This window comes from Paramacrobiotus metropolitanus, unplaced genomic scaffold (assembly GCF_019649055.1).
Source record: "Paramacrobiotus metropolitanus isolate TYO unplaced genomic scaffold, Prichtersi_v1.0 Parri_scaffold0000093, whole genome shotgun sequence".
Taxonomy (NCBI): Eukaryota; Metazoa; Tardigrada; class Eutardigrada; order Parachela; family Macrobiotidae; genus Paramacrobiotus; species Paramacrobiotus metropolitanus.
In genome coordinates this window covers 271,196-288,548 of record NW_026570313.1, presented here as the reverse complement: position 1 = coordinate 288,548, position 17,353 = coordinate 271,196, and the positions used below count along the sequence as shown (strand labels likewise).

General features: G+C 44.5%; 3 protein-coding genes across 4 annotated transcripts; 2 read left to right on the top strand and 1 right to left on the bottom strand.

The window, feature by feature from the left end:
• The first annotated feature begins 981 nt into the window (after window positions 1–981).
• On the top strand, window positions 982–5,405 carry LOC129596604 (actin depolymerising venom protein gelsolin 1-like). Its single transcript, XM_055493929.1, has 13 exons — window positions 982–1,290; window positions 1,446–1,520; window positions 1,588–1,626; window positions 3,185–3,228; window positions 3,310–3,331; window positions 3,412–3,542; window positions 3,741–3,843; window positions 3,902–4,073; window positions 4,155–4,198; window positions 4,259–4,371; window positions 4,438–4,516; window positions 4,609–4,713; window positions 5,049–5,405. Exons 1-13 carry the CDS (start codon window positions 1,201–1,203, stop codon window positions 5,154–5,156), a joined length of 1,125 nt encoding a protein of 374 aa, XP_055349904.1. The 5' UTR covers window positions 982–1,200; the 3' UTR covers window positions 5,157–5,405.
• A 185-nt stretch (window positions 5,406–5,590) lies between these two features.
• Window positions 5,591–7,319, top strand: LOC129596605 (uncharacterized). 2 transcript variants are annotated; one of them, XM_055493932.1, is made up of 2 exons: window positions 5,591–5,869; window positions 6,678–7,319. In XM_055493932.1, the coding sequence occupies exons 1-2, from the start codon at window positions 5,797–5,799 to the stop codon at window positions 7,136–7,138; spliced, it is 534 nt and encodes a 177-aa protein (XP_055349907.1). In that variant the 5' UTR covers window positions 5,591–5,796; the 3' UTR covers window positions 7,139–7,319. The 2 variants fall into 2 exon arrangements, with proteins under 2 accessions (XP_055349907.1, XP_055349905.1); XM_055493930.1 differs by having other exon boundaries at window positions 5,598–5,869; window positions 6,675–7,319.
• Window positions 7,320–15,464: 8,145 nt separating this feature from the next.
• Window positions 15,465–16,607, bottom strand: LOC129596631 (U-scoloptoxin(01)-Er1a-like). Its single transcript, XM_055493964.1, has 2 exons — window positions 16,179–16,607; window positions 15,465–15,974 (listed from the first exon to the last, which is right to left on the bottom strand). Exons 1-2 carry the CDS (start codon window positions 16,520–16,522, stop codon window positions 15,779–15,781), a joined length of 540 nt encoding a protein of 179 aa, XP_055349939.1. The 5' UTR covers window positions 16,523–16,607; the 3' UTR covers window positions 15,465–15,778.
• Between the last annotated feature and the right edge of the window lie 746 nt (window positions 16,608–17,353).

Here is a 17,353-nt window from a genome sequence, read left to right as displayed (position 1 = left end):
GACTTAAGGCACATACAAACAAACAAACACAGTGCATTTCAAACACAGTACAATACTTGGCACACCGTACTTATGTAGATTTTTTCTTGTATACTCCTATATATGAAAATTTGCGTATATAAGGGGAAAAATGTGTCTAGCCGAACCAGTCCCTTGTACTTCTGATGTAAGCCAGCTGGTGGTTTACGTTGTGGCTGCACAGCGTTTTATGTAAAGCGCTGCTATTCAGGCTGTGCGGCATTGACGGTACATGTGGTATTAGCTGCACCAGGCAGGTCCGGGCTATAACACAGTTTTAGCCTGTTTACCTGCAGTTGTACGAGTGCTGCTTACCTGTTATCAGTACCTGCAATCTTAATGGCAGCGCTTTACATAAAACACTGTCAAGCCACAACGTAAACCACCAGCTGGCTTACATCAGAAATACAAGGGATTGGTTCGGCTAGACACATTTTTCCCCCTATATATACGAAAAATATATCTGTATCACAGTGAATATATAAGTAACGATGTATTTAACGTTAGTTTTTTCCAACGTGTTGCATTGTGTAAAGTAATCCAGGCACGGAACTTGATCAGGCGTTATTCCGGCCCATAAATCCATCGGCCATAATCCCGGCACTTTTCCGGCATAATTGCCGAATTATGCCTATATACCCTTCACCGCCATAAAATGCCATTACCATTCAGCGGCCCGGCTAATCCGCACCAGCCTAAAATTAGTCGCGGACTTTGCCTGCCATCAATCAGCACTCGCGCCGTGCGCTGAATGCCATGTCAACAAAAGCGGCCTTGTTAAACGCGACTGCGTCCCGGGGTCGCAGGCCGTGTGTACCCGGGGGTGGGGCCGGTTCCCCGGTGGTGCCGCTAATGGCTGCACATTCGCGCCATATAACCAACGTAAGCAAGTACAGAGTTCGGTTTGCTTCCGCTGCGGCAGATGATGCACCGGCTGACTAACACGTTCACGGTGCATACAAGCGGAGTATTCGGAAGCAGTGGAAATCGGATCTTGGGAAAGCTAATCCACTTGACATTTACACAGTTATTCATTCCTCACACCACCCAGGCAGCCAATTCCGCTGCACGCTGTTTCTACTGAACCGTGTTTCGTCCGACCTTCGCGATTTTGTTAAACCAACATTTTATCCAACTTAATTGTAAATTTAGTTTCATTTTTTTTCTAACTAAACCGGCACTATGAGCAACCGCGAGCGTGATACGAAGATCGACCCGGAATTCGCCAAAATTCCCAAGGATATGACCGGCTTCTACATCTGGCGGGTCGAGGTAAACCACTCATTCGCACTAATTAATTTTCTTGTCGCATTGATGAAAATATTTTACGCTTTTCGATTTTGCTACATGTGTTTGCAAGTTTTTAACTGCTATTTTATTTGACATGAAGAAAAACAGTTGTGATATGGTGATTATGTTCGTTATAGAAATTGGCGGTGGTGCCGCTTCCACGGGAGAAATACGGGGATTTCTATGCCGGGGATGCGTACATCGTTTTCTCGGTAAACGGAAAAGTGTGGCTATATGTACACAGCACCTGTTAAATCGGTAAACAGTTTGATCGTACAGGCAACCAACTCACGCGAGCAAGGTGGAATGAACATCAAGGTACAGTGTTTAATATCCTCATTTACAATTAGATTAGAGCACCTTTGCGCAGGCGTACTTACAGTATAATTACGCCGGCCTTTGCCGATTTAAAACATATGATAAAGTATGAAATTCTAGCAATCTTATTTATTGTCAAACTCGGCAAAATGTTAATTACGATTTTGGTAAAGATTTAGTAAGCAAGTTAAGTAAGCTGCAAATAAAGAAGCATGTAAAAGTAGAGGCTGTAATATGGAAGGAATTTGGTTTCTCTTTAAATTTAATTAACGACGGGTCAGTCACGTTGCCGGCATTTTGGTCGTGGGTAATAACATAACCGATATTGATGGCATGTACTGTACGTGCTAATGGAATGCCGAAACATGGAGGGGCCGGAGAGGATAACTGTGGCGGAGAATGTGAATATGAGTTATTGATTGGCATAATGATATTTTTAGCATGTGCAAACGATGAGCGGAAATGTACACACTGCTAGCCAAATGTTTACATCGCATCCATATCAGCACACATACGATCGCATGCCCTACAAAATGTTGCCTTCGTCAGCGCGCTATAAACGCCAAAAAAGTAATAAACTTTATTTATAAATAAAATATTTTATTTATACTGTATTTTTATTTGTAATTTTAGTTATTTTAGTTATTTCCGAAGAATAAAACTGTATTAATACAACATAATATTGTGCTAAAGTAGATAAAATTGGGTACATTCTTATAAATAAAAGCCTGACAAATATAAATAAAAAATAGTGCTTCCATACAAATAAAACCAGCACCATAATTTTTTTACATAAATAAATTACAACGTAGATTAATTAAGCTTATTAATGGCCGCAGAAATTTTCTTGTCGCCTAGTCGTAGATACAGTTTCTTCTGTGCATATAAAAAGCTGGCTTTGGTATGGACGACATCGTGTGTGCTGAAAATGGTATTTTTAAATCCGTGCTCTGCTTATCGTCGTTTTTACCAAGCGAAAATTAACGTCCTGCCGCGCTGCAGCGTCTGGCCCATTAATCAGCGCCCACGACGACATGACGGAGCGCAACGGATGCTGCCTGCATGAGTTATCGCAGGCCCCGCATCCTGTCCGCAGTTTCCCTGCTCACCAGTCACCACTGCACGCATGTTGTGTCTACGAGCTAAAATTGGCCCGTCCGCACTCATATTTCGTCATGTTGCGGGGATGCATGACTGACAAACCGTTTCCAACAGAAAAGGTGCCCTTTCGGCGGCTCACGCTTTCCGGGAAATGCCGGTGCAAGGAAGTTCTCGTCAGTCGTTTGTTTCGAATTGTCATGCATCCGGTGGTGATTCGATCAGGCAGGATTGGCCGCGTCCGCACTCGTGCCTTGCTGCGACAGTCGTTTAATCACAATCGAACGCCAAACTCGTCCAAAATGAAGTAGTTGCAAGCACTCTTTATGTGCCTTATGCAATTTAAAAACTAGCTGTTTCATCACAAAGCATCCAACCGTTAATTAACCGGCAACGAAAAAAAGTCAAATAGAGCATTTTTTTCTATAAACAAACCGTCAACTCTTTCTTGTTATTGCAGCCCGCCAAATTCCAACGGACCGCGGAGATCCACATTCACTTCTGGTGAGCACCTCGAAATTAAATTTAACAAACCTGTGATGTCCCAAAGCGTGTTCGTTGTATGACCATTAATTCTGTTTACAGGTTGGGCGAAAACTGTTCAGTGGTACGAAGCTCGTATGCAGCGCACCGAGCGAGCACGGTGAAGTTGATATTAAGACATGACAGCTAACAGTAACGCTGCAGGACGAGCGAGCAACGGCGGCGTACAAGACGGTGGAGCTGGACATGGCCTTCGGCGACATGCCGGTGCAGCACCGAGAAGTGCAGGGTTTTGAGTCGCTGCGCTTTATCAGCTACTTCCCCAAGGGCATTCGGTAAAATCAGTGTTGACCTTTACGCACGTGTGTCGCATTACACTGAGCGTGTCAACCAAGCGAAAGAAAATTTAATTAAGGAGTCTAAAAAAACCTAAGAAATCTAATTAGGAAACCGTAGGAACCGTTTTGCAGTAATAGCATTAACATTGCGACCTTTAATATATGCTGACGTCTACTAATTTTATCGGGTGGCAGGTATCTCAAAGGAGGCGTGGCCACAGGTCTGAAAGTGGCCGACGACGGATTCCGTCCGCGGCTCTTCATAATTAAGGGCGCCAAGACACCCATTGCTCGCGAAGTATGCCTCATCCTTATCACAAGATCGTAAAGGTCAATATCATGCCAATACCGTTTAGATTCGCGAGATCACCTGGGAGCGCATGAACGACGGTGACGCGTTCGTCCTGGACGCCGGCGAGCGCATCTTCATTTACATCGGCAAGAACGCCAACCGCAAGGAGGCCTTCGAGGCCACCAACATCGCGCAGCTCTTCAAGGACCAGCCGGGCGAGGCGGTGGTCCGTGTCGGTACGCCGCTCCTTTTTTTCCTAATTTGTGACGTTTTATGCAGTTATTTCTGAACTTCAATATTTGTAATTTTTTTTATAGATGACGGTAAAGAAATAGAACAGCTGACGGGAAAAACTCTTGAGGTACCTTACGTTGAAGAAACTATCCCATGTCAACCGTTTCTGATTCTCTTTGTGATGAAGCTGTTCGAGAAATTCTTACCGCTGAACAAGAAGAAACTGAAGGCCCACAAGGAGTTCATGCAGGATGAGAAATGGTCAGAGGAAACGTCCGGAAAATTACAGCGCCTTTTCAAGCACGTTTGTGGAGGCTTTATCAGTTTTTAGTGCAGCAATAGAAAGCTTAACTGAGACTGATACAGGGTCACCGACGCCAGCGGCAAGGTGGAGATCAAGCAACTGAAAGCCGAGAAACCCCTCAAAACCGATCTGAACTCCAGTGTGAGTGGTGCGGCACCACTGGTGCTATTTTTCTTGAGCTTACCGATCGACGTAATTAAGAAAATTAAAAGCGTTCATATTCTTCTGAACAGGATTGCTTTATTCTGGATGCCGGTAAGGGCGTCGGCGGCATCTGGGTGTGGGTGGGCAAGGGCGCCACCGACCGCGAACGCGAATCATCCATGAACTGGGCACAGGCACGTAATCACTGTGAATTAATTCGAAACTGAAACATGCAACTACAAAAGAACCAAATTTTATTTATTATTTGTGCATTTATCATATTTTATACCGTATTTCTAACACGGGGATTTTTAGTTATTTGATTTGCCTGGTATTTTTTTTATAAATTTATATTATTAATTTTTTCCAAATTAGTACTTCTGCATTTGTTTGAAATTTCAAAATTTATGTTTTTTTATAGATTGTTATTTATAAATTGTTATCATTTATTTTCCATATTAAAATTTAAATTTTGTTCCAACAATATTATTTACATTTGTATTCTTATCCTTATTGATTTTTATTGCAGGAATTCCTTAAACAAGAAAAATATTCTCCCAACACGCCCATCACACGCGTCATCGACGGGGCGGAGCCGTTCGAATTCAAGGCTTTCTTCGGCAACGAATGGCGTTAAACGTCCTAGCGACACAGCGCAGCACGTGACAACGACAACAGTTTCTCATATTTACGCGGCAGCCGGCTTTTACCGTGCATTTCTTATACCGCATTTCGCTTTATTATTGTACTGCTTTTTTACCGCACATGAACGCTGATTATGTACGCGTACAGTACGATGTACAACCTAGTCATTAATTTCTCTGCAACACTTTCTCGCTTCTCGTTTCTACACACCATTGTCATCAACAAAAACTGCAAACAATCAGCGAAGCGTTGCTTTCTGATTAAGCATCGGTAATAACATTATTAAGCTGAAACACCGCTGAGCGTTTCCTGTCGGTAATAATAATCAGCGGACGGTTCAGTGTAAACCGGATTCGATTAGCATGCGCAACATGTGCCCGCGGGACATGTTGCGGCTCATTAGCGGGGTTTCCTCTGAATTAATGGACAGGTTGACTGGAAAGTCAGTTCCGTCTGCGTCGAGAATTTCGCTCTACCGGGCCGTGTGTTGTGCAGTAAAAAAACAGACACTTGATGTTCTTGCCATAATAAAGCGCGTTGCTGCACAGTAGATTACGTATTCAATTCTGCTTCCTTTGATCCCGAGTGAATTTTGCAGTGGTCAGCTTTTTCGGTCGTTTAACTATACAGCCATGTATCTATCTGTCTTTATCGCTCTGACCGCTGTCGGTCTATGCAGCTCCTTTCCCTCATTTGTTTGGGGCGGTAAGTTGTTTGTCGCATTTGAGTATATCTCTTGGCATTGCAATTATTATTCGGAATATTAGCAATTTAATACTGAAAATTAATAGTGTTTTTAGCAATATATATTTACTAATTCGAATCAGAGCCGCTAGCCCATTTTCCGGTAGCTTGGGACTTAAATCTGGCTGTAAATATTTTAATAATAAGAATAATATTATTAAATTTGTACTGTATTATATATATATGCAGCACGCCCATCCAACGTAGGACAGAAATACGGGAAATCGCCTAGTCGGGCAACGGAGCGAAAATTTAATAATAAAATCAACAAACAGTGTGCAACAGGAATACATCCAGTGCGCAGAAACTGCCAGCACCGGGTTCGAACAGGGAAGCGCTTGTTTGCGCAGTGCGCGTCAAAATGACGCGTGTGCTTTTTTATTAAGCAGTTTCAATATTGTATCTGTAAATAATGCAATATAAAATACAATACTTTTCTTTTATAACTGATGTTATAAAAGTACTGAGAGCCCTGCGATTTTCTATAGTTTTGGTCCCATCTCAGTACACCGATCTTTGATTTTATTTTTTACTGGTCCTACCGGACATTTGGGGCGCACAATAAATTATGCTAGCTTTCGGGGCGCATGGAAGTAACATAACTTTTATGTATTTTATTTTAATACGCTTAATAGTTAATTTTCTAAAATACTTTCAAGTATTTTGTCATAAAAGGCTCAAATTTAAATACGTACGTCATTAATTGCGTCAAGTTTACTGACATAAAATAACAGAGCGCAAGTTAAGAAATTACTGCTGATTACAGCAGGCAATGTGAATCCCATTGAAGCCGGGATCGCCAGTGGAATCAAAAAGCCAACCGTGACCGTTAACCGTGATACGGGCGTCTCCTCCTCCCAGTCCATTAGCAACAACGTCCTGGCCACGATGGGCAACAACCCCTCCCTGAAGAACTCCCAAGGCCTGTCCAGCGCCATCACCATTAAAGGCCCGCTGGGCACCAACACCGACACCTTTGACAACGTGGCCAACTTCGGCACCAACGCCGGCGACATCGGGCAGTCGTTCGCGCAGGGCGGCCAGTCGGGACCGAAGAGTGTCGGCACCCAGACCGGCGTCAATATCGCCCTGAAGAACGACCGTCCCGGCCAGCCGGCCATGGCCAGCTCCTTCAACAAGGCCAACCAGTTCGCGGCCAGCACCGGGACCGGCGGCCGTCACGGGACCAATTTCTGGGGACAGGCTGGCGCGTTCGGCCAGGTGAATTAACGACGATGATGTTCGGTGTGTTTTGTTGTTTCCTCTCTTTTGTTATTTACCTGAATGTGTTAAGTATACCGATTGGCGATGTAACGGATATGGCGACGTTGGTGTCGCATAAATTATAACTGCACCTTGTGATTTCCACGTTAACCATGAGTATGCATAAATAAAGCTACTGTATCAGTGCCACTGCTACCTGAGAGTGCCCTCAGGCGGCTTAATTAACTGAGTAATGGATTTGATTGTAAATTAATGCACACATACAGCTGTACTGCACTACGGCAAACGTACAGTGTAGGTAGATCTCAAAAAGTGCAAATTGAGCTAGTCAGAACGCGGTTAGAAATTACTATCAAAATTACTATCTTACTATCAAAATCCACAAAATTAAAAAGGAGCACAACCAATGCGCATAAATCGCCGGAGCTGGGTTCGAAAAGAAAAGCGCTGATTGGCGCGGTACAGACTAAAAACGAAGCGCTTACTTTTTAGCATCCCGACATTGCCCATAGTTATTGACGAAACAGAGCCGCAACGAATCAAAACAGAAACCACGCTGTTTTCGTAGGCAACGGCAATTTCAAAGGGTCCTTGATGCCTGCACGAGCCAAACTAACAGAGTCTACGACTCTACCAACAACGCCGATTGCAAAAGAGTGCTGATGATGTACGCAGTTGATGCTGATGGCTGTCCCCGAGAGACTGGATCCATTTTTTCGCTCAATGCCGCCACTGTGAGTGTGGTCAATCTGTTGACATCCAGAGCGCCTATACTGGACAATGTCCACTGCTGATTGCGGTAATGCGTGGATTGGCGGGGGTCCACACTCTGGCAGTTGGACAGTTCCTGACATACAAGTTGTAGTAAAGCGAATGAATGTTGTCTAAGCGGTTCACAGGGCTGTAACTATCGGTTCTGACAATTAAGCTTTCCGTGAGCGCAGCCTAACTGCGGTCATTTATCGGAAGCTACCCACTTTATTTCAAACCTAATTTCTGTTTTCATTCATTTTTTGTTTGTACGGGACGTTCTAAAAAATAATGCTTGCGATCCGGCCGCATGAAGTGAACTGGTATTTCTCGATTCTGGTAATCGTATTCATAGCTAACTGGTGACCTTTCATCCTTTTCCAACCTGAACAGTCATTTACTCCCTGAAAGCGCTGAATAAGCAAATCCCGTTGAGATACGCATCGTTTAATATAGCCAGTGCCCGTCATCCGGCTGATCTTATTGAGTACTGACATTGCAGCAGAGAAAAAGAGCAAACTTCTATTACCTGGAAAATCAATTCCACGTCTTGCATTGCAGAGTGCGCCACGCGATCTGCAATCCACCGTGACAATGCCGGCCGATCCAGCGGTTTTTGAGAATTAGACTGCTTTCGAAAATATCCCACATCTCCGCCGTAATCTCCTGCATGTCCCGCTTCATCAACGCGATACTGAACGAGTGCTCCATTACAGCCTGTAGCCTGTCAGCATGGACACGGCAGTGTTTCCACACAATCTTTCCATACGTTGACGAAAATTCCCGGACCAACGCCGCCATGAGCTGTGTTATCTCTGCCATCAGATCCATTCTCCCACCGAAATCCGCCTTGTAAAGCACTAGCCCTAACGCCATGGTGGACACGCTCCGAACACCATGGATCAGTGCAGACAAGTCCATCTCGCGGCTGTACCAATCTACATGGGCCAGAATGACCAGCTGGGTGGCCCGGCTGGGGCATTTGAAAGATGCAAGATGCAGTAAAGATGCAACCAACCAGTACATGCCGCCCGACTCCGTGTCGTATTCGGCGTGCCCACCGGAAACGCGCACATCGGGGAAGTACGCAGGGGTTGTCAGGAGGCTGTTCCACACTGTACACACCCGCCGGCAACGGACGCGCCCGATCGAATCGAGTGTCTGGAAGATCTCCACCAGCAGCTCAACTGGCAACGCCAAGCTCGCATTACCATCACCATCGCTGCTCTCCGCAGCCGTTTGTATGCTGTGATTGATAATTCCTCTTTGACGGAGTAGCACTCAGCCGTAGAGCCCTGCACGAGCCGAGCCGCTCGGCTCGGCTCACGAGCGCTCGGCGCTCGCGAGCACTTCGAGCGAGCAGGCGTCGTTTTGCGAATTTGCGAACGAGCTGAGCAATAGAAAAAAAATTGCGAGCGAGCCGAACGAGCGGGATGGTCAGGTGCGAGCGATCGCGAGCCTACAGGCTGATATTCTGCGAACTGGAGAAGTTTCTAGTACAAAATTACATTGACCGACCTGAAAAAGGTCTTAAACCACCGTCACCTTCGCGCTTCGCGCGAAGTGATTTCTAACTTTCCTAGACCGGTTGGGACTCCAGACTAACTTTTGATATTTTGTACTCGTAGATAACAAAAGCATTATTTGACGGGTTTATGAATCAGTTGAATGCTTCCTAAGAAAGGTGCATTTTAATTTTTTAGCGTTCCATTATATGCATTTATTTCAGGCTAAATTAAGAAAACTACATCCAGTTGAAAATTAGAGAAATGTATTAGCGAAAAAATGAAAAACTGTAATGAAACGACTACCAGTATGGAGATATAAGTAATTGTCTCTGAACATCCAGTTACACTTACTGAATTTTTGTGTTGGTGAACCGTTTGGTATAACTAATTCGTGCAAAAAAATTGATACGTAAATTTTTGCCGATCTCACGAGCGAGCCGATTTGCCAAAATAAAATTACGAGCGAGTTGAGCGAGCGGAAGCAAAGAAAATTGGAAAACAAGCGAGTTGAGCGAGCGGCGGTTTGGGCGCGAGCGAGCTGAGCGAGCAGGAAGTTTAAAAACGCAGAAACGAGCGAGTTGAGCAACACTTTTGCTGCTCGTGCAGGGCTCTAAGTAGCAGTCGCGATGGGCGTGAGAGCCATGCTAACCAGCCACCTTCGCTGTCCGTCCGCGTCCTAGTGTAAGCGGCTTCCTGCAAGCACCCACATGACATACTGATTCGGCTGCAGCCAATCAAGAATACGGCCAATTTGCAGTTTTATTGAAAAACACAGCCGTACTTTGCGATAGCTTTATTAGGCTAGTTGTTTCGAAAACGGCTCGGTTTACATGTTCAGCAATGCATTAATCAGGCGACAGACAGAACTTGTGTGCAGCCACACTTCGACTACGGGTCGGATACGTGGTCACCGGCATCTTTGGCTTTGCGCGGCAAACTGGCTAAAGCACAGCGGAAAGCACTGCGGGCGATTTCTGATTACAAGGAGCGGGTTACACCCGAGCTGTATCAGAAACTGTGCATCCTGCCGGTGTACGACCGTTGGAAGCAGTCCGAAGCAGTATGGTTGTACAAGATCTACAACCACGAAGCGTACCGTCCTCCGCAGTACATGGTCGAAATGATTGACTTCACGGATATCACAGCGCGGTATAATCTTCGTAAGCCAAAGAGAATCGAAGCCTCAGCGAAGAAGGAGATCGGAGAAGGCACGTTGGCTATGCGTTTAAAGGACATTTTTGAGCGCATACAAAAAGTTAATATGCAGATACTCAGTGTTGATGGTGTGGGTTTTTTCAAGTTTGCTCTCCGAATGGTTGATCTGTATATGCTGACGTTGTTTACTTTTGTACCGACCAGACGTTGAAGTCCCGTTTATCGGGTTGTCTGCTCTTGATGTAATAAAAATAATAATAATAATAAACATTCTGTGCAAAGTACGGTAAATCATTCACGCATAGTTTACTACAGTACTCACACTTAGTTTACTACAGTACACAGCCAAGGGAAATAGCACTCTGTCTACATACCAACCGCCCTTTTCTCCAAAGATGCATGCTTGGGCTACATTGCAGCCGCACCCGGATACAGTGCAACGCTGTACTGCAGCGACATTTTCAAATTGAACGTCCAGTATTACTGTACAAGCCAGTCCGGAGATTGGACAGGTAAAGCCAAAGGTACTTATCGTTACATCGAATGCCTATAATGGGCCAATGTCAAAACGACGGCGAAATTTTCTGCCGGCGGAAATTTTTTGTTGTCAAAACGACGGCGGAATTTTTCGCCGGCGGAAATTTTGTGTGGTCAAAACGCCGGCGGAAATTCTCTTGGTCAAACTGCCGACGGAATTTCCCGAACATGCATTTTTTACGGAAATCACAGGTTGATACAAAACCAACTTATTGGTAAACTAATTCATGCAGTAAATACAGGTTGGACATTCTATGTACCGGATGGCCCAACAAAATGGCGGTGATCTCAGTTTTTGTTTTGCTGCCCGTGAACCAATTGTCGTACAACAACGTTTTTAGATTGGTTCGATCACAAATTTTATTGGCTACTGAAAGCGAAAAATTTTTTTTGGAAAACTTGTGAGAAAAACTGTGCTAACTGAAATCGTGCGGTAATGTATTATCGCCCAGCTTTTGAACTACAAAATTTTGTGTCGTTTATTACCCTTATGTGATATTTCAGTTTCTTGTAGAAAACGATCTATACAGATATTATCAACAAAAAAATGCAGTTTCCATGGTGCACGCAATGGGAAAGCAATACACTCGATTCACTTTTCGAAAAAATTTCGGCTTTTTGTTCAATTTTTGATCAGTTTTGCTGAAATTTTTTTGCTGCATGACAGGCTGCAACAAAACATGCTGATTTAGGTGTTCAATGTTGCTAAGGTATGTATAATCCTTCTACAGTAGAAGCAAGCTTGAGTCGGATTCGTTCTTGGAGCGTTGGTGGGAAATTCATTTTCGAGATAGCTGGTGGAGGATTTCACGAAAATTAAATGTGCGGCGCTCCGATCCCGCTCTCCAGTTTCTGGCCCGAACGCGGTGACCAGAATGGCAGAATATCGTATCTTTTTGCAGCAAAAAAAAACAAGAAGCAATCCCTCTGCCCGAAATACTAAAGCGACAGACTTTATTCTACCCAGCTGAATAACAGCCATGAAAGAACATACGTACATGCTCGAACACCAATCAGCTAATTCGCCGGCAGTTTGACCACGAGATCTCTGTGCGTAGAGGTTCTTCGTCTGGGACCGACTCTGGGTTGGCTGTGCCAGTCTATATTCAGAAAAGTTGTGAGTCTTCCCAGGAAAGGCTCCACAGGGATCAGACTAGATCACACCTCAATGTCATCGCCGCAGTGCCATTGTCGAACACCTTGTTTGTCTCGTTTGCGCGGCTCAGGTATTCTCTTGAACTTGTTCGCGTGTTCTGTGCAAACTCCCGGCGCAACAACGCCCATACATACTGTACATACAGACTGTACATACATATATGCGGCCCGATAAAGAGGCTTATACTGATAACGGGGCGCCCGAATCTATGTAAGATACATTTTTCTTGCAAAATTGTTTTTAAATATGCACAGTAAATGAAATTAAAAAGTTACGAAAATTCCGCCGGCAGTTTGACCTAGCGAATTTCCGCCTGCGTTTTGACCACAAAAAAATTCCGCCGGCTGAAAATTCCGCCGTCGTTTTGACATTGGCCCATATAAGGCGCGCGATGTTAGCGCTGAGCACGATGGCCGCTACACTACGTTCACCACAAGGCTAACATGCGCCCTGCGGTTGGATTGTTCTTTACTGTACCGACTGTTTTCTAGCCACCTTCCGTCTGCCAATTACTATTGGCTTATTAAAATATTAACATTTATATGGCGTGCACATGCGCCAGCCAAATGAATGTTACGCGCTTAAGGGAAGTGGCCCGGTACATGGTACCAAATCGTGTACATGCACGAAATCTATCTCTTTCGCGCACTCCCAAACCATTTTTCCTCTTGTTTTATGACATTCTGTGGCCAAATGAGTTGTATACACTGTCCTGAAAACCGTTTGCGCGCCCAGCATCCGGTTCGGGAGTTATGGCTGTTCGAAAAAAAAATAAATAAATGCATTCAAGTGTACCAAAAGTCTCATTATGGACCGATCTCCTTCAAATTTTGCAGGTAAATGCACATAACCATGAAGATCGTTTTTACACCGATCCAGATTTCCATGATTTTTTTGAAATTTTAAAATGAATTTTAAGATTTTTAAAATTCATTTTAAAATTTGAAAAAATCATGGAAATCTGGATCGGTGTAAAAATGATATTCATGGCTATGTGCATTTACGTGCAAAATTTGAAGGAGATCGGTCCATAATGAGACTTTTGGTACACCTGAGTGCATTTAAACTTTTTGGAATTTTCGAGCAGCCATAACTCCCGAACCGGATGTTGCGCGCACAAACGGTTTTCACGCCAGTGTATACAAGTCATCTGGCTACAGAATGCCATAAACCGAAACAAAAATGTGTTTGGGAGTGCGCGAAAGTGAAAGGTTCGGTGCATGTTCACGACACGAATTCGGTACCATGTACCGGGCCACTTCCCTTAAACCGTTTGGCGTAATGCGTACGAGTATGGACTATCGAGGGTTTGTATATTTCGCTGTATTTAATCGTGCTTATCATCCGGACCGGCTTGCACAGTATACAACTGTCTTATTAGCGTAGGTCTAATTGTACAATATGAGTTGCTAATACTGTAATTATTTTACCACTTGACCAGCTACCAGAGGAACGGCGGTCCGACACTGCAGATAATGAAGCGTCTGGCCGAGCAGCGTCGTGCACACGACCTGCTGTCGGTGATTCAATTCGCGCATGAAGATCTCCAGCAGGAGTGGTGTCCGATCTGCCCCAAAGGTAGCGGGAAGCGGGCAGCCACGGATAACAAACTCCCCTGTTTCCACGCGTCGCTCCCGCAGCATCCTGTTGGTGGGTGTTGGGCGCACTTGAGCGGCGGATACCAGCTCCCTGACAGTACCGTATGGTAGCTGCACTTCCACATATTCAGCGTTAGTATAGTACTGCAATCCGAGAGGGATGACTTTCCCTGGATACCACATCCAGGGACGGTCGGGGTGGGGGCGCAGCAGCACCTGCATGTTCTCTGTGCGCGGTCCCCAGGAGCTACTGTAGAAGATGTGCTCGTACGGGGCGAACTGCGAGCGCTGTGAGGCGCATTCGAAATCAATAATTAGGCCGCCGTCCGCCACGCTGATCACCTTGCCGTACTGTAGCAGTCCGTCCACGAGGACGTCCACGGCGTTCCACGCTGATACATTGTTTTGATAAACAAGCATGGCGCTGGTCGTGTCCACTGTATAACAGATCACGTGTACAGCGTAGATACTAGTGCTAACTGCTAATGGTAAGTATCAGTGCAGTCAGAATGAATGAGGATGATGATTTGGAGCTTAATGTCTTCGTCTATGCCCATCTATGGCAGTGGACGATACAACAAGATAGTCAATAAATAAGCAAAACGATGTGTGAGTGAAAATTAACAACCACGCAATTTGAAATTATAATCAACCAATGTGGATGAAGAAGACAAAGAGAGATACTGACACACACAAAAAAGCTAGGGCACGTAAGGTTTGACTCGGGCAGTGGCGATCCCAAAAAAACCCGCTGATATTCTGATATTCTAAGGCTGGGATACATTCAGGATTTTGGTGCTAACGGATACACAGTACATTGTGTAGAAAAGGAAGGATAGTAAGGAAACGGTCAGGATAGATCACTAAACCATTCCCGCAAGAATGCATTAGACGGTCAAATTTCAGGGTACAAAATCTTCTCCGACATTTCCTTGTAAGTTCCAGTACGAGCAAAGGTGGATGTTCGCATGTCGCCGCGGGGTGGAGCAAAAACACTTACAAATCGCGTATCAATTCCGTTCGCTTCCAGCTGGGCACTTTTCATCTCAACAACTTTTCAACCGTTTACAACTACGGGAGTAATTGTTCTGTTATTGCTTATGGATGTACTGTTGTTATGTAAAATAGTAATACGTAAAGGTCTCACTACTTCTATATTTAACCAATACAGCGAATGGATCTGCGATACGAGTAATGTTCGCATAAATTCAACATGAGCTGCAGACCAGTGGCCACAGCCCACAGGTGATCAGTACGTAATAAACCGAAAAACCGAACCGTTGCATAACTGACAGGGAACCTACATGAAGTGCCAACAGGACTAACCGGCTGCGTCAAATTCAGTTTCCGCCGGAAATGCCTGGGCTACAAAGGAATTCCGACAGGCGACATTGTCGACCATAATAATTTTACAGAGGTTTTTTTCTGAACGCATGGCAACCACGGCAGGTGGACTGCACGATGTTGTACAAGTACCAAAAGATCTGCTTGAAATTTGCTGCCGGTGGCGCGCGTTACAGAAACTGCATTCGCACGTGGAAATGCAATAAAGTGCAGCTCCGTTGGGGCAAGTACAACTATGCCAGTAGTTATTGTACTCGTATCTTGTATGTGGTAACTACAATGTGTAAGTGCTCTTTCAGTTTTTGTTTGGCCACACGGCCCACACCTATCTTTACCACAGCAGATGAAACTATACTTTTTGCTGACGACGCGGATGACGAAAAAAAAACAGATTTTTCCTGCGCAAACATCATTTTGAAATGCAGTGTAATTACCGGTACTTTTACATGCACTATCAATCAAAATAGCAATAAATAACGCTGCACTGGTTGTTTTATTAATCCTGAATATGTCCTTCCCGGTCCAATTGCAACTGCTCTTTATGGCTTATAAAGCCAATTGCAACTGCTTCTTTTTGGCTCGGATGTCTTACTAGAGATCAGGTCATCTTCCCAGTCATTCCCTTTTTTCCGCTCGCCGCGGCCTTTTTAGGAGCGGTGCGGGGCGCAGCCGGCTGAGCAGCTAAAATTTGAGGGGCTCCCACTCCAGGTGGTACGTAGTCATTGGGCGGAGTGTCGAAGAGAGGCTGATCGGTGTACAACCGGGCGTTAGCGAAATTCTCGTACGAAGCAAACCTGTTGAAATAAACCGTTTCTTGTAGTAATAATTCTCTAAATAAAACACGCGCAAATGCGTGCAAAAGCAGAACTGATTATGGGGAAAAACAATGCGCTTGATATACTTGTGAAATAAAATTTATTTATTTGCAGCCAGCCGGTTAACAAAAAGTATTGCAAAAAATATTTTTATTATAGATAAACAGAAAAGGCTTATCTTACTTTTGGCAGTCGACATTGAAGAAATAATCGCAGACGAGAGTCACTTGATTGAAGACGGTGCTGTTAACGCACAGATAACTGGTCTGGTTGCCGTTGACGTCGCAGCGGTGAAAGACCTGACACTGGGCTTCCGTGTCGGCATAGAATCCCGGCTGTTTCTTACTGGCACAGTTGAATCCGGTCTGCGGAATGGCGCTGTAGGTAGGATACTGGTTGCCGTCGCGGTTGGCCAGTAGCGCCTGTACTTGCGCCGCATACTGCGCCGGCTTCAATAAATCCCACACAAACTGCTGCTGGGCGGCCGCCATAGCGGCAAAGCACACCATAATCACGGCTCTCAACATTTTTGCCGAAATCTAGTTGTTTTACTTCTATAAAGAGGAATTCACGAGCGTGTTCGTGTGCGAGACTTATTTCCTTGTGTGAAAGTTGTCATGAGCAATATATTTATGTGCTCTTTCATTTTCCGAGCAACAACGAAAGTGATTATGTAGCCTTTGGCAGTTTTTACATAATGATGCACAAAGAGTAATTGACAAGTGGTTATGTAATCAATGGAATTAAATTCGACTATGGAATTTCTGTAACTTTGCACTGTCTATTCAGAACCGGAATGCAGGTACTGCGGTTGCCCTGCAGCTATAGGAAAACGCGGATTACTGACACAGGTAACAGAATGTGTGCTTTGAAGCAAGTGATTACTATACCTATCCGGGAGTTTTTTCTTTCAGATTGTAATACTGGTTTTGGGCAATCTTTTCTAATTCTTCGCTCTGATGTAACTGGTACGTAGCATTAAGGGACGGAATCTGAATAATGAATCTGAATACATACATCTATATAAACCTATATTGTACATGTTAAGCTTGATAATTTATTTGTAATTTAAGTGGGAATGCTCTTTAAAGTTTGGCGTTTCAGAAATGCTTGCAGGAAATGTGGATCAGCCGAGAAGTTGGTATTTTCTAAAGGTCAACAATGCTCGCATTCCGAGCTTGCGCTTTCATATTTTTCCGCTTCCCAGTTGCAAACATCATCGCCAACACAGGGCAGCAGGCGCTTTCGTTGTTATCGACCAACCATATCGCGTTTAATTGAAGATTGTCTCGTGTGTGTGCACTGTGCATTTCCTTTTGATGCACCTCAATGCTTATTAACGCTCGGAAAAATTTTTT

Bases quoted from the DNA above. Each gene is read 5' to 3' on its own strand.
- LOC129596604 (XM_055493929.1), top strand. From the start codon at position 1,201: ATGAGCAACCGCGAGCGTGATACGAAGATCGACCCGGAATTCGCCAAA. The intron at 4,074-4,154 runs GTACGCCGCTCC...TTTTTTTTATAG, and splicing joins CGAGGCGGTGGTCCGTGTCG to ATGACGGTAAAGAAATAGAA. The intron at 4,199-4,258 runs GTACCTTACGTT...TTTGTGATGAAG, and splicing joins TGACGGGAAAAACTCTTGAG to CTGTTCGAGAAATTCTTACC.
- LOC129596605 (XM_055493930.1), top strand. From the start codon at position 5,797: ATGTATCTATCTGTCTTTATCGCTCTGACCGCTGTCGGTCTATGCAGC. The intron at 5,870-6,674 runs GTAAGTTGTTTG...TGCTGATTACAG, and splicing joins TCCCTCATTTGTTTGGGGCG to CAGGCAATGTGAATCCCATT.
- LOC129596631 (XM_055493964.1), bottom strand. From the start codon at position 16,522: ATGTTGAGAGCCGTGATTATGGTGTGCTTTGCCGCTATGGCGGCCGCC. The intron at 15,975-16,178 runs GTAAGATAAGCC...TTATTTCAACAG, and splicing joins TTCAATGTCGACTGCCAAAA to GTTTGCTTCGTACGAGAATT.